The sequence below is a fragment of the Emydura macquarii genome, unplaced genomic scaffold (assembly GCF_026122565.2).
Source record: "Emydura macquarii macquarii isolate MOO-44397 ecotype Brisbane River unplaced genomic scaffold, CSIRO-AGI_Emac_v2 contig_212, whole genome shotgun sequence".
Classification (NCBI taxonomy): Eukaryota; Metazoa; Chordata; order Testudines; family Chelidae; genus Emydura; species Emydura macquarii.
The window spans coordinates 5,802,215-5,827,672 of NW_027130349.1; the positions used below are offsets into that span (position 1 = coordinate 5,802,215).

A 25,458-nucleotide genomic window follows, 5' to 3' on the forward strand; every position below is an offset into this window, starting at 1 on the left:
TTAGTATCTTGCCAATTTCACATGGCTACTACTTGGGGAAAATGGAACAACAGAGGCAGTGGAGCCATTTGCCTGCAGAGTTAAGAAGCTAACGTTGCTTTGGTTTATATTTTAAAGATTGTCTTTGCACCCAGAAGTGCTGGAAACATTTTTCCATGAGATCCTGAATTCTGTAAATATTGATGGCTTTAGGTGCATTCCCTCTCCATTTCCCAGGGAAGGCTTTTACTCACTAATGGCATGGGGATTTTTCAAGTCCAGGTTAACTCTTTTTTATGGGAGACAAAAATACTTGCTTTTTACCATAAATGTCTTCATATATGCTTTTTGAAATTGAAGTTTTTTGTTAGCATCATTGACACAACTTTCATTTTGATGAGGTAATCCAAAATTTTACGTCGTATTTTTTTTAGTTCCTTTCAATTCTGTGTCTTGCTGACATTTAGGAAGAGTTTAATTCTTATGTATTCTGCAAAGACTTCACCACCTTAGAATAATATTGATCAGTGTTCTAATTATTGCATTCAAATTTGCTGATTATTATAGTCAGGGCAGGTAGCATTGCCTATTGGTGTTGCCTGATGCGTCCCATTATAAGGCCCTGTTTTCAGTTGCTTTTAAACTTTGCCAAAGTTTAACCATTTGGGCTGAAGTTTTCTAGGTCAGGTGTCTGCCTCAGACTGAATATTTTTTTGGAGAACTTCAGCCAAAATGGTTCAGCCGTTTCTGAGAACAAGGCTAGGGAAAAATAAAACAAGGTTACTTACCAGTAATTGATGTTATTTGAGATGTGTTGCTCATGTCCATTCCACTATAGGTGTGTGCACGCTTCCATGTTTGGCTACGGGAACATTTTTCCCCTTAGCAGATTCTGTAGGGCTGGGTCCGGCGCCCCCTGGAGTCCTGCACACATGCCGTGGTACATGAGGCGCTGCCAGCTGTACGCCCCCTCGGTCCCTTCTTTCCGACGGCGGGGATGGGGGGGGGTCGGTTGTGGAATGGACATGAGCAAGCACTCGAAGAAGAAAACAAGGTTACTTACCAGTAACTGATGTTCTTCGAGATGTGTTGCTCATCAGTTACTGGGTAAGTAACCTTGTTTTCTTCTTCGAGTGCTTGCTCATGTCCATTCCACTATAGGTGACTAACAAGCAGCACCTTGGAGGTGGGCCGGAGTTAGTGGTGAGCTGCCTAGAGCCCAATTTTGCTGAAGCCCGTGTCTTCCTGCGCCCGTTGGACAGAGGTGTGGTGGGACGTGACTGTATGTACCACCAGCCTGGCAGCTACTCTGCAGATGCCCTGCTCTGGCACTTCTGCTAGGAAGGCTATAGATGGAGCTTGAGTTCTGCTGAGTGAGCTGTGGTGGCGCCCGGAAGTGGCACCTTTCACCTGCTCGTAGCCGAACGCGATGCAGGAAGTTATTCACAAGGAAAATGCGCCGGGCGGAGACTGGTGAACCTTTCATCTGGTCGCTGCTGCGACAAAGAGCTGCATTGCTCTCCGGAATGGCCTCGTACACCTGATGTAGAAGCCCGGGCACCTCTCACGTTTTTAACACGTGCCACTTTCTCTTTTTCTCTGAATCGTGTGGTTTGGGGAAAACATAGGGAGAATATATGTTAGTCACAATGAAACTGGGAAATCACCTTGGGCCAGAAGGCCCGGTGCGGTCTCAACTGAACCTTATTTTATAGACTACAGTATGAGGTGGGGAGCTCCAAGGTCAGATCCCTGATCCTGGAGACCTTCCTTGCCAAGGTGAACCCCCGTCCCAGGAAGACCACCTTCCCAGAAGGCTGGAGTAGAGGGCATGACGCCGTGGCTTCCGGGGGGGTGAGGAGGGGCCCGTGGCCTGGGAAAGGACCAGATCGAGATCCCAGGGAGCCCGGGTTGCGGACCTATGGATAGAGCCTCTCAACCACTTCCGGAACTGAACCAACATCAGATGGGAGAACCACAATCCCCACTCCAGCGACTGATGGAAGGCTGATGTTGCTGCTAGGTGGGCCTTCAGAGAGGCCACAGTCAGTCCCTGGAGCTTTAACAGTGGCAAGTATTTCCCAGATCACCTGCACTGGGGAGAGGCTGGGCAAAATACCCTGGGACTCCTTGCGGCAGGCAACAACCACTTCCACTTAACCCAGTACATGACCTGCGTGGAGGGCTTCCTGCTACCCAGCAGAACTCACTGGACTTGTTCTGAGCGGCTCGCTCGTCGCCTCTTGGCCACTGATCCATTGCTCCCTGAGGTGTTGAGGGTCCAGGTCCAGGCACCGCAGGTAACCGTGATTGTGGGAGCTGGGATTGCACTGACTTGGAGGCTCCCAAGGCGGCGATTGAGAAATCCAGAGGTATGCTGAACCTGTGCTGGTGTGGCCAGACCGGAACAATCAAGATGGCTTCTGTTTAATCCCTCCTCGTGTTTAGCAGGATTGTATGCAGGAGAGGAAGGGCGGGAAGTGAATATGAAACTCTGACCTCTACAGATGGATGGCGTTGGCAATTGCCCCTTGACCACAGAGAGAGCAGCACTGTGGACACCTCATACTCCAGTCCGATACGGACAGATTTCCCTTGGGTTGTAGACGCCCTTTGTGGGTGCAGCAACCCATCGTGGTGAGGAAGAGCGAGCCCTTGACGCGGTCTACCTCGTTCATCACTCCTGGGAGGTGATCACCGCCAGGTCTTAAGGACCGATAGCTTCCCTTCATAAGGCTGACGAATGGGCTCCCCCCGCCTGTCGATTGTAGTACATGGTTGCTGCACTGTCTGTCAGCACCTGTACCGCCCTGCCCTCGATAACGCGGAGGAACATTCCACAAGCCCTGCGAGCATTTTGCGGATCTTTACATTGGTATTCCGATGCCTCTCCCCCCTTGGCCAGATGCCTTGTGAGTCGAGGTCAGTGCTGATACGGCACTTTACCCTCTGCTCGACGCGGCAGATATCAGGATAACTGAAGGAGCCTGTTCCATGAATGGAACGCCCTTTCACACATCGCGAGGAGTCGTTCACCAGTCTAGGGAGGCTAGGGCTTGCTGCTGTGTGTTTTTTTTTTTTTTTTTTTTGGGGTGGGGAGGAGAGGGGACCGTAGCCTCCCGGTGCAGAAGCTACCTGCTCGGACTGTATCCCGGAGCTGTGACTGAAGCGGCCTAAGCGTCAGGCTTGCTAGCCACATAGGTCACAGGGTGGCCTACACCTATCAGCTGTCGGCAATGTTTGGTGTTGTCATAGGGCATTTGTGTAAGTGGGCTGTCCTGAGGGACACTGTCTCACAGCACGGCTGGGGCAAGAAGGTCTGGTCTGGGAAGCAACCGGTCATGCCGATGCATTCCGTAGGTTGCACCTGAGTTAACGTGAACTTTGTGTGTTTACCAGCAGGACCCACCAGCCGCAAGTGGCGCTTGACTGGCTCACACTGCTCTGGACTTGGGACCTGGACCTGCCTGGGTGAATCTTGCACCCTCAAGTGCGCAGCTACCCCTGCCAGGCCTTCAGTAAACACTCTCGGGGCTGAGTAACAGGCCACGGGGTAGTGCCTTAAAGCGTTAGAGGGAGCCAACCCCTAAGAAGTGAAGGAAGCTTTGAAGATGTGTGTCCTTGGCATCCAGGGCGGCATACCAAGGTCCTATTTCCAATACTGGAGCTGGGGAGACCATGCGAGACTTGAGGGCCTTACTGAGGGCCTAAGGAGCCACTCGTGCAGATGGTGTCTCCTAGACACCCTGACTCTGTCCCATTGCCCGTAGGTCGCAAGACAGCCGTGGCTGACACCTCTGCTGCTGCTGTCCTTGGGGACCTATCTGACAGGTCTGTGGCATGTAGTGGCCCAGGGAACAGTGTGTGGTCTTGGAGTCCTTGAGACCATGCAGCTTTGCCTCTAACCAAACCAAAGAGAAGGCTGACTCGTCCAAGGAAGGGCCCTGGATGGGCTGCTGGGCCTTTTGGGACAGCCCAGGATTGCAGCCATTAACCTCTGGGAATGCCGATGGCGGGGAATATGGCTCTGCCCACTGAATCAACAGCAACTGAGGATGCCTGGAGTGCTGCTCTAGCTCTCGTGGTACCCTCTTCTGAAATGGTATACAGGTTCAGCAGCTACTGCTGGGCAGAGCCTCAGCAGGATGGCTCCCTGAGTCCCCCGAGGGCTCACCTTCTTGCTGGTAGTGCTAATGAATAAAATTTTTCTCCAAACAAGTCTGGCTTGCAATTGCCCTTGTTTTCTGGAGTAGAGCCTGGCTGCCCTGCCTATTCCTGTGGTTGGCGGCAACCACCAGCAGGGACCTGGGGCGGGGTGGTGAACAGTATTCAAACCCCTTGTCTGGGGTGTAAGACTCTTCTCGGCTCATTTAGGCATCGGGCTACGGAGGAGGGGGTTTGCCACGAGACCCTCACTATGTTGAGCGCCCCTTTGTAGACCAGGAGGGCTACCACACTGTGGAGTCCAGTGGTAGCACATTAAAGATTGCCTGACACCCTTTTTGTTCCTTCGCTTCCAGCCCCAAGGTGGAGGCCACCTCTTGAGCAGTTCCCAGTGTGCCCTAGAATCAACCAGGGCTCGGAAGCATGCTTCATCTGGCAGGGCGGGAGGGAGGGCTCTGCAGGCCACAGCACCTCTTTCCACTGACAGGCTGTCCCCACAAGATTCCCTGCCTGTGGGGCCGAGTCATTGTCTGAGGGCGAATGGTGGCCCTTTCCCTGTACCTGAAGCACTGCCTGCATCCCTGAGGGGTTGACAGACCATGGTCCCATCCCTCCCCAGGAAACCCCTTAGGCTTCCATACAGCCATTGGGGTGACCGTTACCTCTGAGGCGATCCTCCTGGAGCTCTGGCACCTTTCGGTGGTGATGGCTCCCCCAGGTACTACATCCCCAAAGGGACACTGAGGCACCATCAAAAGACCACGGCTGGGGCTGCCCCAATGGCTCTCACTGTGCAGTACCATCGCTCGAGAGAGCATCCCCTTGACATTGACTACCTCGACTACCAGGTTCCTCATGGGTCCCGCAGCCGGAGCAGACGTAAGGACAACGCTCCAGCAAGCTGGACTTACTCGAGCGTCATCCCAGTACTGAGGACTTTGTGCTCTGCATGCATCTTGGTGCCGAGTCAAACTCCGGTGACCAGGCTCTGCCCAGCCTCGGTGCAGGGCGAACTCCTTGGCCACCGAGTTTGGTGCAGCCTTGGTGCGGAGGCCATCTCCTCGGTGCCGAGACTGTCTCTGGCATCTGGGTTTGCCTCGGTGCGGGGGGCAAACTCCTCGGTGCTGAGTCAGTCTCCGACAACTGGGTTTGGCACCGCCCAGTGAATTCCTTGGTACCAAGACTGTCTCCGGTGATCGGGATCAGCACAGTGTCCTTGCGGGAGAACTCTTCGTTGCTGGAGTCCTTGCATATAGCTATCCCCATTCACAACATGCTTTTTCAGTTGGCTCAGGCTGTCTGACATGCCCCAGCTTCCTGTGCTCCCACTTCAAAGCGAGCAGAATGGTGCTACTTTGTCCCCGCCAAGGACACACGCTTTCTATTCACATCCTCTTCTCCAAACTCTCTCATTGTCCAAACAGCAACCAGGCGTGCCCAACCTGAAAGCCACCCCTCTGGATTGGGCAGCCAAAAAATTTGACCTGCTTGGACACAAGGTCTATTTGTCAGCGGGGCTATAATTCCGCATTGAGTTATCAGGCCAAACTGGAGAAGTATGACTTCTTCTCATACTACAAGCTGGTGGAGTTTCAGGCCTTCCTCCCATAAGACAAACAGACAGAGTGCAAATCCCTCAATGATAAGGGCAAACTGGTAGCTAAGGTGGCCCTCCAGGCTGCTGTTGACACAGCAGACACAGCACCCTGCTCCCTGACATCAGGCGTGATGCTTTGCAGGGCCTCCTAGCTCCAGTTTCCCTAAGGAAGTCCAGACCATGCTTGAGGACCTCTTGTTCAGTAATCAAAAGCTTTTCAGTGACAAAATAGATGAGTCTCTCCATTCTCTCAAGGGCTCTTGCACCACACTCTGGTCTCTGGGCCTCTATGCTCTGGCCCCAACTCACCGCAGCACCCCTCCAAGCACCCCTTTTGACTTCTCCCTCGAGACCCGCGAACCTTCCTCCACTCTCCTGAGATTCTTCCAGTTGTATTTGGGATCTGTCTTGCCCTCTTTGCTTGCAATTGGGGCAAGATTTCCACCAATTGCTGGGTACTGAACATCGTGCACCAGAGATACCTGATAGAGTTCCTCTCCTTTCCTCCTCGTCACCTTCCCCGTGGTGGCCCCATGGATTCCTCCCAGCACGATCTCTTACTAGAGGAAGCAGACATTCTCTTTCAGAAGGGCGCCATAGAACATGCCCCTCGCCACTACAGTAGCCATAGGTTCTACCCACCCTCTTTCCTTATACTGAAGAAAGGGGGTGGCTTTCACCCCATTTTAGATGTATGGATGCTAAACTGCTCTATCCACATGTTCCATTTCCAGATGGGTCACCTTTCCTCCCTCTGGAGTCTGGTTTGCGGCTCTTGATATGAAGGATGTGTATTCCATGTGGACATCCATCCTGCCCATCTCAAATTCCTTTGCTTCATCGTGGGATACTTCCACTGTCAGTTCCAGGTGCTTCCCCTGTCTTCACTAAGGTCTTCGCGGTTGTTGTGGCCTATATAAGATGCCTTGATCACTCCTTATTCCTGTACCTGGATGACTGGCTCCTAGTTGCGTCATCCTGCGAACACCTCTTTGTCACTATCCTTACCCTGCATGACCTCATCAGCTTGGGGATCTGTATCAAAGAGAACAAATCAATCCTTATGCTTACTCGTGCACTCACCTTCACAGGAGTATGCCTAGACTCCCTTGTGAGGCAAGCCTTTCTCCCGCCAGACTGCTTTGCCACCCTCATTTCACTCATCACACGCCTGCACTGTCATCTCTGCATGTGTCTCTGGCAGTGCCTCTCCCTTCTCAACTATGTGCCAGCCTGCACCACCGTCACTCCATATTCCCACCTACACATGCAATGCCTCCAACTGTGGTTCTGCTCCATCTACAGCCCACAAATGGGTCACATCAGCAAGGGATTCTCATTCCCACTTCAGTCTTGGCTTCCCTTTCGTGGTAGTGCAATCCATCCACAGTCCTGGCCTGCATCCCCTTCAGTCTTTCCATGCCCTGTACCACTTTCACCATGGACACCTCACTCATGGGGTGTGGCGCTCATCTGGAGGGCTGTGGTCCCCCAGGAAGGTGAGGATGCAAATCAACATCCTAGAACTACAAGCTGTCCACCTCACCTGCCAGGCATTTCTACCCCTCATCCATTCCTGCCATGTCCAACTCCTTTCAGACAACATGATGGCCGTTGTCTATATAAACAAACTGTGTGGCCCCGGGTCTCCATCCCTTTTCATGAAGACGATACACCTCTGGAACTGGTGCCTCTGGCATGGGATCACATTCCACGCCATTCATCTTTTGGGCACCAGCAACTCTCTTGTGGACACTCTGACACTCCTTTTGCGAGAACCACAAGTGGGAGCAACACAACTCCACTCTCCGCTTCTCCACTGTAGGCTCTTGGGCCTCGCTCACTCCTCTATCTGGGTCCACCATGCAGCGCTCAGTGGAGCTCATGCTTCTGCCTGTTGATGGCTTTTCTGCCTTTAGCCACCCAACCATTACTTGCTTCCTCCATGGGCTCAATAACTTTCCACTAGTCCACAAACCCTCCCCACTGTGGGACATTAATTTTGTCCTCTCTACCCTACCAGGCCACCCTTCAAGCCCCTGGCAACATGCTCCCTCTTCATGAAGATGATCTTTTTGGTAGCCATCACCTTCGCTGTGTGGGTTAGCGAACTGGTGGCTATGACTCCATGCGGGCACAAGCCACCACGTCCGCTCTTCTTACAAGTGTCCCGTAGTAGGATATTTGTAGGATGGTCACATGATCCTCCGTTCACACTTTCACCGCTCACTAGGCCATTGCCATGACAGCCGATGTGGCAGTTGGCTGCGCAGTTCTACACATGCTCATTTCGAGCAAGTCCTTGCTCCTACCTCCACGCTGAATACTGCCCTCTATGCTACCCATGTATTGGAATCCACATAACGACCAGCACTCAAAGAAGAAATGGAGGTTACTTCCTGTAACTGGTAGTTCTTCGAGATGTGTGGTGCCTATCTGGATTCCAGTCCTGCCCCCCTTCCCCTCTGCTGCAGGCTGTACCTGTTGGTAAGAGGCACCTGGAAGGGCATTGATCCTCACAGCCTCATAAGGCCTTGGACGCACCACGTGGCCAACACACATGTGGGTCGACAGACACTACTACAAACAGCTCTGGCACATGACGTGCATGCCCATCCACATATGGAATCCAGATAGGGACCACACATCTCAAAGAACTACCCGTTACAGTAGCCTCCATTTCAGAGTGCAGGGGGAAGGCTTGGTCTTGGACATGGAGTTTGGAGGGGTGAGCTTAGGATGTGCTTGTCACTGACACTGGAATGAGAAGCCTGAGGAGTGAAGACTGGAACTAGTAAGGTAAAGAGAATGGGACTGAAGTAAGGAGCCAGAGGTGGGAAAGACAAGACTGGGATAGGGACTGGGTAGGTGAGAATACAGAAGAGTCTGTTCCTACTAACGTATGGAGTGTGGAATGGAAATCAAGAGTCTAAAGAACTCACAGCCCAGTGGAGTGGGGACTGAAATGACTTTAAGCTGCCTTAACGCTCTCCCGTTCCTGGGCTGCTCTGGGGCTGGGTCCCTGGAATAAATGAGACAGCTCTGGGATATCCTCCACTGAGGCAGGGAAAGGTACTTTAAAAAAAAAAAAAAATCTTGGTAAGTGCAAATATAAGAGACCTGGCAAATTTTTGGCATGTTCTCGCTGTCATTGCTTACCTTGAAGTTGTTAAGTGCAGAGATCAAGATGTTCAGGCAGGTTTTGCTTGACAATGTCTAATCTTGCAGTGGGGCAGCTCATAATGGCTGTGCAGCTATTTGCATTTCAGCTTTTGTGTATAATGTCTTGTCACACAGGTGGCACAAGAGAGCCAAGTCTCGCAGCGTTGTACTCTCTCGCGGCAACGCGCGACACCGCCAGAGAGTACAACGCTGCGAGATGTTGTGGCAGCACGCACTGCCGCCAGGGGCCGGATGTTTGACACCCCTGATATAGAGAATGTCAACATATTACTGCTATTGGTTACTCCGTTAGCTCAAAGTGTGTGTGTGTGTGTGTGTGTGTGTGTGTGTGTGTGTGTGAGATCAATTTAAAGGTTCTAGCTCTGCTGATGATCAGTGGAGGTGTTGATATGATGCCACAGGATGGAATTTGTTTTTTCAGTTTTATTAAAAATCTAGGAAATTACACATACAGTTCTGTGTTTGAAATAACATTATTAAGGTGGCAGAGTCAAGCACTCAGAAGTTAGGAGAAGCCAGAATTAAGATTTCACAGACAACCTGAATTTTTATCTCATACTGAATCCTTGAGTATAAAGATATACTCAGTGCAGAATAAGACTTGCTGATATTTCAAATGGGATAGCTCATGCTATTTGACATCCCCTTTCAATTGTTGTTCTAAAAATGTCTTAATTTTATTTTAACCTTTGATAATATTTCATATTTAACACCTTTCATCCAAGAATCACGAAGCATTCTACAATCAAAATATCAACACCCCTTAAGAGGTAATACCTCATTTTACAGGTGAGGGGGATGAAGGCAAAGAGAAGTTGTGACTTGCCCAATCAATGGCAGGCCACACAATCAATGGCAGAGTTGGAAATAGGAATCCAAGTGATCTTATTTCAGTTCTGTGCTCTAAGCAATAGAGCGTGTTCCTTTGCCACCTTAACAAAGTGTCAAGGATGTAACATACAAAGGTTCACTGTTAAGAATGTCTTTCTGAAATTAAATTCTGATCATACCTTTACCAGGAAGGTCCTTCCTAGAATCAAACAGTATTAAGTGTCTTCTTTCATCCATATCTAAATATTTTCAAAAAGAATCTGAATACAAATGTACTCTTCAGGTTAAATTTATTTGTAGGCAAATCAGGATCATGTGGCACATCAAACAATTTCTTTAATCTTACTGCATTTTAACGTTCATACAAACTTGGGAAACTTGGGAAACTCAGAGCTAATGCATTATACTGTGTTTCTAGCTTACATGTCTTAAAGGCAAGTCTGTATTAGAGAATTTTGGCACTGCAGACGCTTGCTATGCTGGTAACCCCATTTATGTGCTCACACAAGTGCTTACAAAGCACACAAGTTGCTAGCACCATCGAAATTACTGTTGCTTGGAGCAAAGCTCACAATTGTATCATGTATCGTCATGTTGCACCTTAACAGTACTTAGGCTACACAAAATCGCCGCTGCCAGATCGATCTTTCAGGATCGATTGAGCGGTCAGTGAGACCTGCTCAATCGATCAGGAAGTCGACTGAGTAAGTCCACCTCCTCAAATAGCGTAGCGCTGAGTCGACAGGAACGCTGTTCCCGTGGGCTCAGCCGCAGTGTGAACAGCGCGCAGAAGGGAAGCTGAGCAGTTGACATCAGTTACGCAAACTACTCTTTTTAGTTTGCGTAACTCCCGTCGACTGCCGCCGAATCGCGCGGTCAGTGTGAACCAGCCCTCAGTGTACACAAAATGATGCCCTAAAGCCACACCATTGCAACTAGTATTCCCTGCATAGTGCCACAATATTGCAATTGCTTCAGCAACTGCTCTGCAATATGCAGTGTTTCCTCTACTCCTGATTAATTTCTTGTTTTCAATATTCAGCATCTATAATTCTACATGTACAAGTTTTCTGTTTTGTTGAGATGCAGTGGAGACAATTTTCAGTCTTATTTCAGAAAATAGAATTTTAATGCAATGATTCCATTTAAAGTTACAAAATACATATTTTATTAATTGAATAATAATTTATGGTTCAAATTGAAAAATCTGTGGTATGCAACCTCTCCACTGTGGATTGCTACTCTCTCTCAAACCCCCTCTTTGAGGACCTTTGCTGAGAACTACACTCGTCTCCCAATAGTTGGAACAAGTGCTGATTTGGGCACAGCAAACAAGTTTATATTTTCACCTTTACAAATTATAGTTGAAAAGTTGTAATTTCTAATAGTGCAGTTTGCTAGAGTCACTGTAGTTTACATGTGTGGTACAATATGCTCTGATCATACCGAACATAGGCATGTTGATAGGTGTATAGGAAGAAAGCTCTATTGCACTTTCTTACAAGTATTAATATTAAATTTAGATTTTTTTTGTTCATTCCAAACACCTTATATTACAGTGAAATGAAGTAAAGTTTGGCTTAACAAAATGGGTGCCTTAAAAGTAATATAAATAAAGAGAGAAGAATAGTCCACTTCCTGTGGTTCTACAATAGAATATTATAAAATGTGTTTACATCTGCAACTAAGTTACCTTTTCCCTTTTTGTAAAAGAGCACAAGTACTTACTTTAATTTTAATGTGTCCTTTTGTCCAGGGACTCCCACTTTGAGCTCCTAGTGATGCAAATGCCTTGCAATTTGATCTTTGAAGCCACATTTTCACTTACCTGTATTTTAAGGTGGGTGGATGTAGGTGTGTATTTTCTTTGAAAGAAAATATGGCCTCAAACTGCATATAAGGTACTGTCATTAAAACCATATTGGATATATTTGCAGATATTTAATTGGATAATTATTACTGAAGCTATAGCGCATACTCATTGGTAGCTTTAATCTGAGAATAAATACCACCTTGATATCTTTTGGTGTGTTTTTTATCAACACTGTGTAATGAAAAAATTTGGCTTAGTCCTTACAATACATGAACAACAAAAGGAATGATGACAAAAAGTTTGTTTAAACCTATTAACTTTTGGAAATGCCTACAGATACTGCAAAAATCAAAACGGGGATATATTTTTCAATTTGTTTTTATACCCTCTACTGTAAAATCAAATTAATTCCAAATCTTCTTTGAACACTCTCAAGGTGTATGGCAAGACTTGAAAATACAAATTTTCAGCCCAAAGTGCACCTTTGTGGGTGAATTTTAAGCCTCTGGAATATGGAAATTAATAATGGTAATAGTGAAAATAGAATCACTATCTTGAACTAAAATGTATTCAGTTGATTTTTTAAAAAAATCTTCAGAAAATAATAAGAGAAAATAACAGTAGAATCAATTTTTTTAAAAAGTCCTGAAAATATTTAGTGGCAACTTCACTTGTCCTTCATGATTAAATGCCTGCTGATCTTACTGAGTTCTTCACTGTAGATTAGATTTCTGCAAAAATATTACTTGTCTTGAAAATAGAGCAGTGGTAGCAGAATCAGGCAACATGAATCATACATTTCCCCCTCCTCTCCTAGTTAGACCCAACACTCATTGGAATTAGATCTGTTCTGAAATTTTTTTTTCCATAATTCTATTTTTGTTGCACTTCATTTTTGAGGAAAAATAACTTATCAGCTCTACTTTGGATGTCCTCTGTGATTTTACCAAAAATATAAGGCTGAATTCTTACGTTGAGTAACAGCACTCTGACTGCTGTTATGGTAGGATTATCAGGCACGTTACCTACACCAGCTGCGTGACGTTCTCAGTTGGTCAGGAGTAGATAATGGAAGCTGTGGGAGGTTGAAGTGTGAGACCAAAATGAGGTTGGGAGTTTAATCCCCACTTCATCTAAACTGTTTAGGAGACTTTACATTTACTCTAACTAGAGTTCAAGTTCCCACAAGTGAGGCTGTTCCACTACCCTAGTGCCATAATAATGCTGTTTAATGTGCCCCAGCAGCAGAATGTTTCCATTATTAGACTAGCCTGCCCCTCTCTGTTAGTATTCAGTGCTACTATAATTGAGAGGGGAAGGGGACAGGATTGAATCTTCACTTGTGCATGACATCTCAATGATATTAGTATTCAGCAGTAGCATCACTGGGGAACAGCACATGTTCTAAAGAGCCTGCTTGTGCCAGTTTTCACTGCTCGCATCAAGTAAAAATCTGTTTTAACAATTATTTCTAAAATTGTCACTTTAACACCTTGCTTGAGAAAGGGTGGTTGAAAGTATCAAGATAATTTAAAAATGAAGTAGAAATAACATTTCTGAAGTTTGCCCTGTTTTGGATAGTACATATGGCATTGTCAGTACTAAATCCAGTTGTTTGCTTTTTAGACAGCTAAAATTTTACTTACATTGGATGGTACAGGTCTCTGAGAAAATCGTTCCATCTGTGTTGGTTCTTCAAAGGCTTGTTACATAAAGGTGCTTTGTGTGAGACTTACAGGTCAGCTAGTTAAGTGTTCCTCATTTCTTTTGTATATAATATTTTCAGAATCCCTTCAAAGCAACTCTAGTTTTAATTTCTGGATCCGTCCCATCTTACTAGATTTAAGTGGCTTTTTTGTTTGTTTTTCCCATGCAGGTACTGCTCATTAATCACCATGAGTGTGGATCTGAAGAAGAATTAATTACCTCTATTTTTTTGAGTATGTTTAACTTCAGATACACACAACGTAGCCTCCTTCCCCATTAGATTCTTAGAAGGTAGTTATAATACTTTTTATAGTCTCCTTCTTGTGGCTTTGATAGTTATGATCAATAACAAAAAACCCTGTTCCTTACATTTTGGGCAACTGCATGCCAATCAGTTCATTTAAAACCTTCTGGAGGTCTGTCGCATGCCAGAACTTTTAAAACTGAGTGTATTTGCGGAGGTAACCGTGTTAAAAAGAATTTTTTTAAATAGAAGTTTTGTTTATTTCCATTCACTGGCCTCTGGAAAATATATTTGTTGTAAGTTGGGAAACTAGTTATATTAGCTGAGTGAGTTTGTTAATCTTGGTTAAAATTTAGTTTGAACTACAATCTTGCAAAAACAAAATAAAAATCATGCAATTGGACATTTTAAAATAAAAGTTTCATGAGTTGTGACTAGATATGGTTGGTATACTGAATGTTGCATTGAATGAGCCTGCATTATACCTATTGTGTGGATATAAAAGGCTGACCGATCTGGTTGTTTTACCAGCTAAACTTATCACTGGTTAGTTATGACAGTTTTTGCACAGGCTGAAGATATCTAGATAAACTGATATGTTATGTCACTTTTCTGATTGTAAAAGGATTATCTTGTACTCAGTATAGATAAATGTTTTGTTTTACTTAGGGATGGAAGAAAGAGAGAATTTTGGCTGAGTATCCTGATGGCAAGATAATAATGGTTCTTCCTGAAGATCCAAAATATGCGCTTAAAAAGGTACATTTAAACTATTTAATTTCTTATAAAGTAGACTGTATCCCACGCAATAGTTTTTTGGGTTTTTTTTGTAAGAATAACAATGGTGTTAAAACTTCCTCATAAAGTTAGTTTGTAGTGAAATAAGTTCTCCTTTGATGCCAAAACTATTAAAACACTTCAGAGCAAGCTTAGTATTACCACCTCTCCTCACTCCCCAGTTGCACCAAGTCCAGTCTTGGCACATCTGAGAATTTCAGCCCTAATGTATTCGCCCTATGTTAGAGAGAGTCCCTGATCATGATACGAGTGGTAGTCTGTAGTTGACTAGTAGGGGAAGTTGTTATGAGGGGAATTGAAGGGGTAAGTTATGAGAAATGGCATTATTTTATTTTGCTACATTTGTTTTTCTTCCAAGACATTATAAATTATCATAAGGGCTTGATCTGCAACTGATATGTATTACAGACTTTTGTATACTTCAGCTAGAGTTTTGCATATGGAACGAATGACAAATCCAGCCCTTACCATAGCAGTTGGTTCCAATATACCAGAAGATAAATACAATGCTTTTGTAAAATGTCATTGAAGTTCTAATCCTGCTAATATCATATTTAAATATAATCTAACCTTTTTAATACTAGATTTAAAATCTGCTGAAAAACATATAAGAATTAAATTCACTATGCGCATGTCAGTTTTTCATTGTAGTTCAAATAATGCAATCTAAATTCAGATAAATCCAAGAGAAAGTCAAGGCTGAAATTAATTGTAACAAAGTATCAAAAATCTTTAGTATCAAAATCTTTTTTCTTTAACATCTTCTACAAAATTTTCTAATACCCGTAAACTTGCAGTTGGACAGATTGTCAAAATGAGTATTCAAGTATCCGTGATTTGGTCAGTGATTAGAAGTAATTTATTTCATTGTGTTTGTAACAGATTTTAGATTTCTAGCAGTTAAGCAAAATATACAAGAAGTTGTGACTTGGTTAGGCTTAAGGGGAATAGCTTTTGACTTTTATGAAGTAGATTTTTGTATAACAAATTTTACTTTGTGTTTAAATTTATTGAAACATTACAAGCACTCCATATAGGGAAGAAATTATTACAGTTTATATCTTGCCTTTTGGCATAGCAGTAGTGCTCTGCAATATTAAGTGCAAGACCTATGATTACTGCTTCTGTTACTTCATTCCCAAGACTTCAGAGAATAATGCAACAAAAAAAAATGGCTAACTTGCTGTAGTAGAGTGCTTGCTCAAATTTCATGAGCTTGAGCAGATTTTAGCCTGCACAGGGTATCAATGGAAGACTCTCAGGGATATTAGAGTATGGAACATTCGTGTATTGTTGTGCTGCAGATAGCATTTTCCATGCAACCTTCTTCTGCAGCTTTAGTTACACTTCTCCCTCACTTACTTATTTTTAATTAATTGTATTTGACTGATATTCCTGAAAAAAAGTGTAAGGTGGAGAATTTAATGACACAAGTCAGGAAATATAGAGTCCTATGATAGCCTTAACTCTCCACTATAATGTGGCAAAACTATTAGTATGATCCTAATGAAAAATTGAGACTGTTGAATATTCTAAATTAGTATGTCTCATCTCACAGTAAATGTACATATGCACTACTCTTACTCCTTATGTTGTGTGATCACATGAAATGCTCTACCTTACACTGAATTACCTGACTTCTTTGGGATTAAAATCTCAATTTTAATATAATGTTAAGGTAAGACTTTTGCATATTGTCTGCTTATATTTCAGATGCTGTTTAGCCTCTAAAGGTGTTTCTGCATAGCAAAGAAAAACCCATGGTTGGCCCATGCCAGCTAACTCAGTCTTGCTGTACTCAGGCTGCTGGGCTGTTTCATTGCTATGTAGGCTTCCGGATTTGAGCTCACCGCAAGCCCTGGGACCCTGTGGAGTGGAAGAGTTCCAGAGCTCAGAAGAGTCTCCAGCCCAGGCTCAGTCTATACAGCAATGAAACAGCCCTGCAACCCAAGTCCTGTGAGTCTGAGTGAGCTGGCATGGGCCAGCTGTGGGTTTTTCTTTGCTTTGTTGACATACCCTAGCAGAGAGAGGGAGACACAGTCATTTCAAACCCCCAATTAATTTGCTAGAGTATCTTTTAAGACACAACACACTTCTGTGCAAAGTACAGGAAGTCTTAAGGCTGAGAGAGAAGTCTCAATTCCTATCACTTACTACCAGTGACTTCAAATATTTGTACACTTAATTCTGCAAATCAGCTGATTGTTTATTTAGCAGTAGTTCAGGTCTAGTTTATGAAGCTGCATAACTTGTACTTAGCTTGGATGAGGAGATGGAACAGATAGTACCACCTTTTTTGAAGGTTATTCTTGAACTATAGTTTTGACAGAAAATGTCTCTGATTACATTAGAGATCATCAGTTCTCAAACTGAGGGTTGGGGACCCCAGTGGGTCACGACCCCATTTTAATGGGATCGCCAGGGCAAGCATTAGACTTGCTGAGGCCTGGGGGGAAGCCTGAGCCCTGCCACCCTGGCCTGAAGCTGAAACTTGAGCTTCAGCCCCAGGGTGGCGGGGCTCGGGCTCTGGCTCCACACCTTCCTGGGGCGGTGGGGCTCGGGCCCCTCCTCCGTTCCCCTCTCCAACCCCCCACTCAGGGTCCTGTAGTAATTTTTGTAGTCAGAAAGGGGGCACAATGCAATGACGTTTAAGGATTGCTGGATTAGATTAAAATTAAATTAGAGATAGTCCTGGAATTTTTGATGTTACTAATATTCTTATCTGAAGTATGCAGTCAACTCAGAACATTGCTGGCTCTGCATTCACATTTTGTCTGCTAATCCATTCCTGCTCTTCACATTCAGACTTAGAGGGAGAGTTGTCTTATTTTTGAGAGTTTAAAAAATGTGTTTATCTAAAATTAGGTCTTGAGAGCTGTATATCTATAATGGAGCTTGATTAGGACATTTACTGGCCTAATTCACTGTTTAGGTTTATTAGCAAAGTTTGCACTTGATTTTAGGAATCCTGTTTTCTGGCCTTAGACATTAATGATAATGGACAAGACTTAACACCACATTTGAAATTATTGGAAGCTGACCAAAAGAAATGTCGAATTTAATATTTGCCATTAAGCATTCTTTAAATAGATCCATACAGCTATCTTCCATATATTATCTCTAGAGTAATCCTTAAAACTTCTGGAAAAATACTTCCAATCTGTTTAAAATGTCTGGAATCTTTTCATAAACGTGTAGTAATTCTTGTTGGGTGTATATCATTGCAGCTCTTACACTGTATGTTAATTTTAATTTATTATTTTGACAGGTTGAAGAGATTAGAGAGATGGTAGACAATGACCTGGGATTCCAACAAGCTCCACTCATGTGCTATTCTAGAACAAAGACACTTCTCTTTATTTCTAATGACAAAAAAGTGACTGGTTGTTTAATTGCAGAACATATCCAGTGGGTAAGTGATCAAATTCCAGAGAAGCAAACTTTGTGGATTCAGTGTTGAGTGACCAGTTATATTCTTTAGGTATTTTAGAGCAACAGAAGTAAATACTCAGTTCTGGTCATTGGTGTCTAATGTGATCCTATTTTAAGATGTTTAGGTTTATATTTGTGATAGCTAAACTCAGGAATTCTACCATCTATTGGAAATTCCAGCACTTACCAGTCTGTATCCTACACCATGTGGTCCTGTACAAAGGTACTCCTTTGGGGACAGAAAATACTCACAACTCTATTATTAAAAAGATCTCACTAAGGTATCAAACAGGAAAAGTCTTTTTGTCATGGGCATTTCCAAGATGTAGTTATTCATATCTCAGTGTACTTAAGCTCTGATCTTAGAGGCTTGTGACAGTAGGGGACACCCTAACCTTCCCAAAGAGTATTCCAGGACAGGGAACAAAAAACAAAAACAAAATAATCTAAAAATAGAAGTGAATTTCATAATAAGGTACCAATTAAATTGCATTTTGTTCACTGCTATCACATTCACTTGGGAGCTAAACTAAAGAAATGCCATACATGAAATCTCCCTGATACTTTTTAATCCTCTACCCTAGTTTTGAAATCAAGGGGACAGACATAAAACTCAAGTTGTGACCATAACAATGGACGTACTGTATACTGTAACAGACCAATAGCCATCTAGCCTACTATCCTGTCTTCTGACAGTGGCTGGTGCCAGATGCATCAGAGGGAATTAACAGAACCAGAATCTTATCGAGTGATCTGTCCCGTTGTCCAGTCCCAGCTTCTGGCATTCAGAGGCTTAGGGACACCCAAAGGATGGGGTTGTGTCCCTGGCTATATTGGCTAATAGCCATTGATGGACTTATCCTCCATGAAATTTTCTAATTTTTGTAATCAAGTTATACTTTTAGCCTTCACAACATCCCCTGGCAATGAGTTCCACAATTTGACTGTGCATTGAGACTGTGATGAGAGAACATACCTATACATTAACATGCTTCATCTAGGTATGTGTAACTGAAGTGTTTGTTTACAGCTGATTGGATTATCTGTGCAAGCATTGCTAACACAGCGTGGAGTTATGAATCATGCTTTTAAAGTTTGTCATTATCTGCAGGGCTATAGAGTAATAGAAGAGAAGATTCCAGAAGTTCGCTCAGAAAATGAGAAAGTCATATTTGAACGACAAAAAGCCTGGTGCTGCTCAACTTCTCCTGAGCCTGCTGTCTGTGGGATTAGTCGAATCTGGGTGTTCAGCATGATGCGTCGGAAGAAAATCGCTTCTCGGATGATAGAGTGTCTTAGGTAATATTGAAAAAAAAAATTATTTTTTTAGTAATTTGGGGCTCAATCTTTGATTTAATCTTTAGGGTTTTTTAAGACCTTTTCAATGAATTTGTGGATATAAACCTAAAACTAACAGTTGTGCTTAGTTTTACACAGACTTTCCTTTAGCAGTTTCAGTATTCTCATAAGGCTTGCCTACCCTAGAAAACTTTGTTTGAATACAATTGTAAAGAGTCAGATTAATTGATAGGATGATGTCCACAATGGACTAGTCAAAGTACACCAGGGAAAAAAATCTTCAAAAAAGTGCTTAAGTGACATATGAAAATGGGGGGAGTAAGGCACTCTTGAAAATTTTTCCCTAAAACATGTTGTGTCCTGCATTATTTCACCTAATCTGTGAGTTACATTTCCCAGATTTTTGAGAGCAGAAAAAAAGAGAATGGAAAAAGGGACATTAACAGGTACAAAAACACCAGGCTACCTACTGCATTCTTCTTAGCTGCCTACACCTTTCCACAGGTGGTGGTGTTTAACGTTATTCTGAGTCTGACTTTTTTCACTCCATTTAGGTCCACTGAGCCTTACAGTAGGTTTGGGTTGCATAGAGTTTAGTTGTGTTCAATCATCAATCAATAAGGCCCCCTCCCCCAACAAAGAACCAGCCAGTTTGTTCACTTCCCCCCTTTCTCCCCACAACAGACTATGGGCTCCCTTTGTAGAACATTTGTTTTTAGAATCTTTATATTAATATTTTTTTCTAAAGCTGGTATTTTGATAATTTGTCTTTAATTCTATTTTCAGGGACCCTATGAGTTCAAATCCTTCTGCAGTAGACTCTTGTGTCTGAGGTAAACGTCAGACAAATCTAAAAAGTAAAGAATCAGAAAATGCTGCTTATAACTCCTTGTCCAGACCTGCATTGAAGGGGAGCTTTACCTTTTCTGTTCCCATATAGAAAATTCTGACAGGCAGACAGCAGAAGTCCCTAACTGGGTCCAGGGTGAGTGGAGAGCTGAGCTCAATAGCCGTTCTCACAGCAACTTGATATTATCATTGCAGAGCATAGTGCTTTCTTGCTCACTGTACCAACATTTCCAGTAGTAAGCTTTCTTACCTATGAGGCCTCTGCAGCATTGGGTAGCAAGGTCCTCAGACATACAGTTGGAATGTCCACTTAGATTGGAAGACATGTTTACTGCTGTAGATACCAGTTCCCTCCCTTTCTGTTTTAGGGATGCATTCTCTCTTGAACCTAGGGATCTTCCTTCGTGGGCCCAGCACCAAAACCCCTTGCCTCATTTAAAAAAAAGTAGGTTTTAAATCCAGGAGTGCTCTTGCCCCCCTCACCTCAAAAAGATAGAAACCTCTGCTCCAAAGAGATAATCTTAAACAAAAAAAAAAAAACCACTAACAACTATTTCTGAATCGCATCATGGGGAAGTAAAAATGTAACATAATATTTGCTTTTCAGAATTGCTTGAGATCATCCTTCTTGGATGAGATGTGATAAGCAAAATGAAGGAGATGCTAGAGATGGGAGGCAGCAAAAACACCTGTGACTGATTTTCATCAGAGTCCAACAAGGAATTTTTCCTCACTTTACATAGCAGTTCACTAAATCTAAATATTCCTTAGTTAAAGACACAGTTATCCTGCTAGAAAGGGCCCTTCTCACAGCTGATTAGATCCTAATCCAAAATTATGGAGATATTTTCATCAGGCCTTGGATTCAGCATTGGTTACCTGTTTCACTAGAATCATTCTAGCTTTAACAGACTCCTCAGCAGATATGTGCTCCAAAACAATGAGATGAACATCTGTGTAAGATCTCTAGGAGCATCCCTAGATTCCTAGCAAGAAACATGGTCTTAAATGCAGTAAAGGGTAGGTAACTGCTAACCTTACTTCAGCGTAAAATATTCTTGATATATTTTGGGCACTCCTGGAAGATTTTAAATATAAAAAGAGATTGTTTTCACCTTACTCTTCCCAAAGGGTGTTTCATCCAGAGTCACAATTCTATTTGGTTGAAATACAATTTTTGATAAACAGATCCTATCCAGATATATGAATATCCATCAGATTCTGGAATTTTTTCAGGTTAGTCCCTTGATGTCCCTTTTAACAACAGAATTGGGAGAGTTTTGTTTGTTTTTCGTGTTGTTTTTCTTAATTGTTTAAGGTCCTGCCTTTCAGTTCAGGTCTTGGAGATCACCAAATCTAGAATCCTGGGTTCTACAAGGAGCAAAATGGGCAAAGACTTGATATTCCTGTGATAAAAGTCAAGGAGAGAATAATCCTTTTCGCCCACCTTTATATTCATATGTAAACAAAAGGGGACAGACCTAATTTTTTTCCTCTTCATACTGCCTTTAATGGTAAACATCTTGAAAGCACATCATTCAGCCATGTTGTTTGTAAACATTGTAAACCAGGCAAGATCTACTTTTATCCTGGTGTCAAATAGTTTCTCGGAGCATGATTTCTACCTAATCTGGCCAAAGATCTGCATGCTGGGACTATGATAGGTTGACCTCATATCAACACCTTCTTAAGCACATACTGACTTATATGGAAAGCTTTAGGTTGTATTTCTGATAGCTGTACCAGTACAGAAGACAATGCTAGGGTTCTGCAGTTAAAGTAGTATTTGAAATAATTTTGGTTTTTATTCAGAAATGAAACACTACCTTTTTACACATCACAAGAAACTGCCTTGGCTTCATTCTTTTCCCAACAGAGTGCCTTCAATTAAAAACTGGTAGCATCATCGATGCCCACAGACCTCTCAAGACACACATGAAATCAGACTTGAAAAACCTCCCTACCTCCCCCTACAGACAAAAATACTCTCAGTAGGCTTGGAAGGATTTAATTTTTAATTGGTAAATGTTGGTAAAGGTAGATTTCACACCCCCTTACCCCCCACACACACCAAACCAAATTGTATTGATAATCAAAATGTACAGATAGGAAAAGTTTAAAAAAAAAGCTGTATGGGAATTTACTTTGATTTAAGGATATTTACTTTGTATATTTTGACATCTGATGTTGAAAATTCATGTTCTAATGGTTATAAAGCATTACATTTTTGAATTTCAGCATCTAGTGTAATTAAATAATTGTCGGACTCCTCCACAGTTTCCCACAGTGTGAAAATTTGAATAGATGTTTAAGAATTTTTATATTTTTTATATCAAAATTATTTTTAAAAATCATATTCTATCAACTCTATCCATCACCTAGCTTCTGTGGGGCATATTGGAACGCTTCCTCTATCCTCTGAAATCTTTATTGAATGAATAGCTTTGTGGCCCAAGAGGTAATATATTAATAGGAAATATGCCAGGCAGGCACCTGGTAACCAGTTTATTTGTTATACCTTAAAGTGGACATCCAAGACTTGCAATGCCGGTAGCAGGTAGGTACTTAATGTAATGGCACAGCATGGAACTCAGACTGCTCTTCTACATATCTCGTGTTTAAATCATTTTCTTTAGCTCCAAATTCCTTCTGTAAAGGACTGTGAGGATCAGTAGATATGAATATGAAGAATGGGAGAACTTTTCTTACCTGAAAGGAAATTTTCTTCATTTGTTGTATGCAACTGATACTGCCAATCCATTGTTTTGGAAACTGGAATCTCAATGTCTGTTTGCTCAGATTGTGCACATAGGGTGAGGGGGAAAGAGGCTTTAAGCCAATCAAATACAGAATTTATACTGCAGTACACATGCATATATATGCATACAATGTATAGCAGTGGTTCCTAACCTTTTTGGCTTGAGGGCCACAGATATCATTTTTACAACCCTGAAGGGCCACCAGTCTCCACCAGCAGGTGCCCCCCCCCCTGCAGCCGGACAGAAGGAGTTCAACTAGGAGGCTGCTTCCTCACTGATCTCCCATCCCCCTGGCTGAAGCAGGGAGTCGGCACATGTCCTGTAGTCCTGTGCACCCCAGCGTCTAGGGACCCAGGCGGAGTGCTTTGCCATGCTCCCTGTTACAGCCAGGGAGACAGGAGTGCTTATCTCCCGTCCTCCGGCTGCAGAAGGGACCCTGCACCAGTCTTGTAGCCCCGTGGCAACGCGCTTCACCTGGGTCCTTAAGCAGCGCCTCCCTTCTGCAGCCCACAGGAATGGAGTGACAGGCCACTTTGAAAGATCCTGTGGCCATGGGTTGGGAATCACTGCCTTAAAGTATGAATTCTCTATTTGATGGCTACAGCCCCCCTCCCATAAACGTATTAGGAAAGTTACTTAGGCTGACTGTTCAGGGAAAGAGGTTTAACACTCAGCCAGTGATAGACAGGTCTGGTTTTGCCCCTAAAGCTCCATGTAGAGTGAAGACACATAAGGATCAGCTGACCTGAAAAATAATTGAAGAAAGGTAACTTTCAAGGTACAAAAATATACTTTTGCATTATCACTTCATGAAAATAACTAATTTACTTTTTTTAAACAGGAGTAATTTTATATATGGCTCATACTTGAGTAAAGAAGAAATTGCTTTCTCTGACCCCACTCCTGATGGAAAACTCTTTGCAACACAGTACTGCGGCACTGGCCAGTTCCTGGTATATAACTTTCTCAATGGACAGTACCATACTTAGAGTGGAATTCCTTCAGCAACTGTTACCGGGAGACTTCTGCTAAAAAGTACTGAGCGGGTGCAAACCCTGACCAGGAGCTAGGGCCATTATTTTTTTTTAATTATTATTACAACGAACTCAGGACTGGTAACAACCAGAAGGTTGTACTATTTTATTAAAATTGTAAATTGTGCAGTAATAGGCTAACTGTTTTTTAAAGAAGATATTTTGTTATCTTTTACAGAAGTTTATGATGTATTTTTATCTATAATTAGTCATGTTTACATGCAGCAGATATTGTTCATAGTGGACTGTAAACTATTGCAAGGACTATGGTCTCTCTGAGTACATATTGAAGTTCTTAATATGGTGATATACCAGTGTTGCTTGGCATTGTAATCTTTAATACTCTACCAGTTCTAGATGTTTAGTAAGGTATTTTAAAAGATCATTTGTCAAAATTTAAAACTGTGCTCAATTAGAACTTAAAAGTATTACAGTGCACTATTTATAGCTGATAAACTTGACAGATTAATTAGATAAGGTTCTATGCATTATATGCATTAATATGAATAACAGATTAAATTAACTTGTTTCTCTATAATAAGGAAGTTACATTTTGCAAAAATTTGTGAAAGATGAATTTGCAAAATATAAACAGGAGAATGCTTCACCTTTCTTCCAATGCTGAACTGGGTATATGCCTTTATTAGTGGACTTCACTTTGTACTTCTTTCATGAAGCCCTCCACTTTAAAAGGGTTTATATGTTGAAAAACTGCTGTGGCCTTTCTCCATCTGTATATACTGTAGATTAAAAAAATAAAATACTTGATTAGCTTTTTTCTTTTCCTAAGTGATGATATATTGATACTAACAGAGTGAAGAAAGTAGTCTTTGGTGTTTGTTCTTGCATGTGAAATATTGAATGGTGAAACATTAATCAGATTAACATCCAAAGGAAAAGTCCTGATTCAAAACAATCTTGTTGATAGTCTATCTTCACTACAACACAGCCTCACACTTCCTAGAGAATAGTTCCCTATGCTATAATTCATTTTTAGAGCAGATACTATAAGAGTAGCAGTGGTGGTCTAATATCTGTGGCTGTACTATAGAGATGGAAAATTATGAGGGGGGAAAAAAATAATTTCACCTTTTCTTTACAAAACTAAATTGTTCCAGCAAAGAAATTATTTTATTGCATGTTCTTGTCCACAGGTGGTCAACAGTGTAACTTCCAGCATATCGCTACTACTGTGTCTTCAGCTTGTACGAGTGCAGCCACAGCTAATGGCTGAGAGAATCTGTTTCTGTTATCAGTAGAGAGACAAGAGCTGGGTGAATTTTTGCTGAATCGTTTATTGGTCAAAAACACAGTTTTGGACCACCTGCATCTATTTGTGAGTTTAACATCCATTCACTGAATAGTTTTGGCCACAACATTTTTTTCCAGGACTTAGCTGCCATTTGTAAGATGGTAGTGCCACTAAAAGTTTTAGCCTAGTGTTCAGGGTGTTCACCCAGTAGATAGAACACCATGATTCACTTCCATCTTCTGCCTGATGTGGGATTCATATTTCTCAATTCAGAATCATTCATAACAACGAGCAGTTCTTGGGCCAGGGAAAGAGAGACTGACTCCATAGCTTGGTAGCTAGGGTATTCCCTGACAGTGTGGGATCCCCTAGTACAAGTCTCTGCTCCAGTGGCTGTTTCTTCTTCATCATTCTATGTGTGTGCACACCCAGCTGCATGGTTACTGGTATTTTTTTCCCCCTTTGCAATATCCGGAGGGCTGGCTCTGGTGCCTGCTGGAGCCCTGTGCACATTCTG

The 25,458-nt window shown here is 42.8% G+C and overlaps 1 protein-coding gene across 8 annotated transcripts in view; it reads left to right on the plus strand.

Annotated features, from left to right (window-relative positions):
• The window catches only part of ESCO1 (establishment of sister chromatid cohesion N-acetyltransferase 1), a 58,370-nt gene extending 33,905 nt beyond the window's left edge, over positions 1 to 24,465 (plus strand). For 4 of the 8 annotated variants that reach the window (XM_067546808.1, XM_067546802.1, XM_067546814.1 and 1 more), the window contains 4 exons: positions 14,188 to 14,277; positions 17,585 to 17,728; positions 18,860 to 19,047; positions 23,497 to 24,465. In XM_067546808.1, the coding sequence (XP_067402909.1) occupies positions 14,188 to 14,277; positions 17,585 to 17,728; positions 18,860 to 19,047; positions 23,497 to 23,644 (570 nt within the window). In that variant the 3' untranslated portion in view covers positions 23,645 to 24,465. Of the gene's footprint in view, positions 1 to 3,378; positions 3,538 to 13,443; positions 13,566 to 14,187; positions 14,278 to 17,584; positions 17,729 to 18,859; positions 19,048 to 19,833; positions 21,030 to 23,496 lie in introns of those variants that run through there. The other 4 variants (XM_067546827.1, XM_067546824.1, XM_067546834.1 and 1 more) reach the window with 4 other exon arrangements.
• Positions 24,466 to 25,458: the final 993 nt, after the last annotated feature.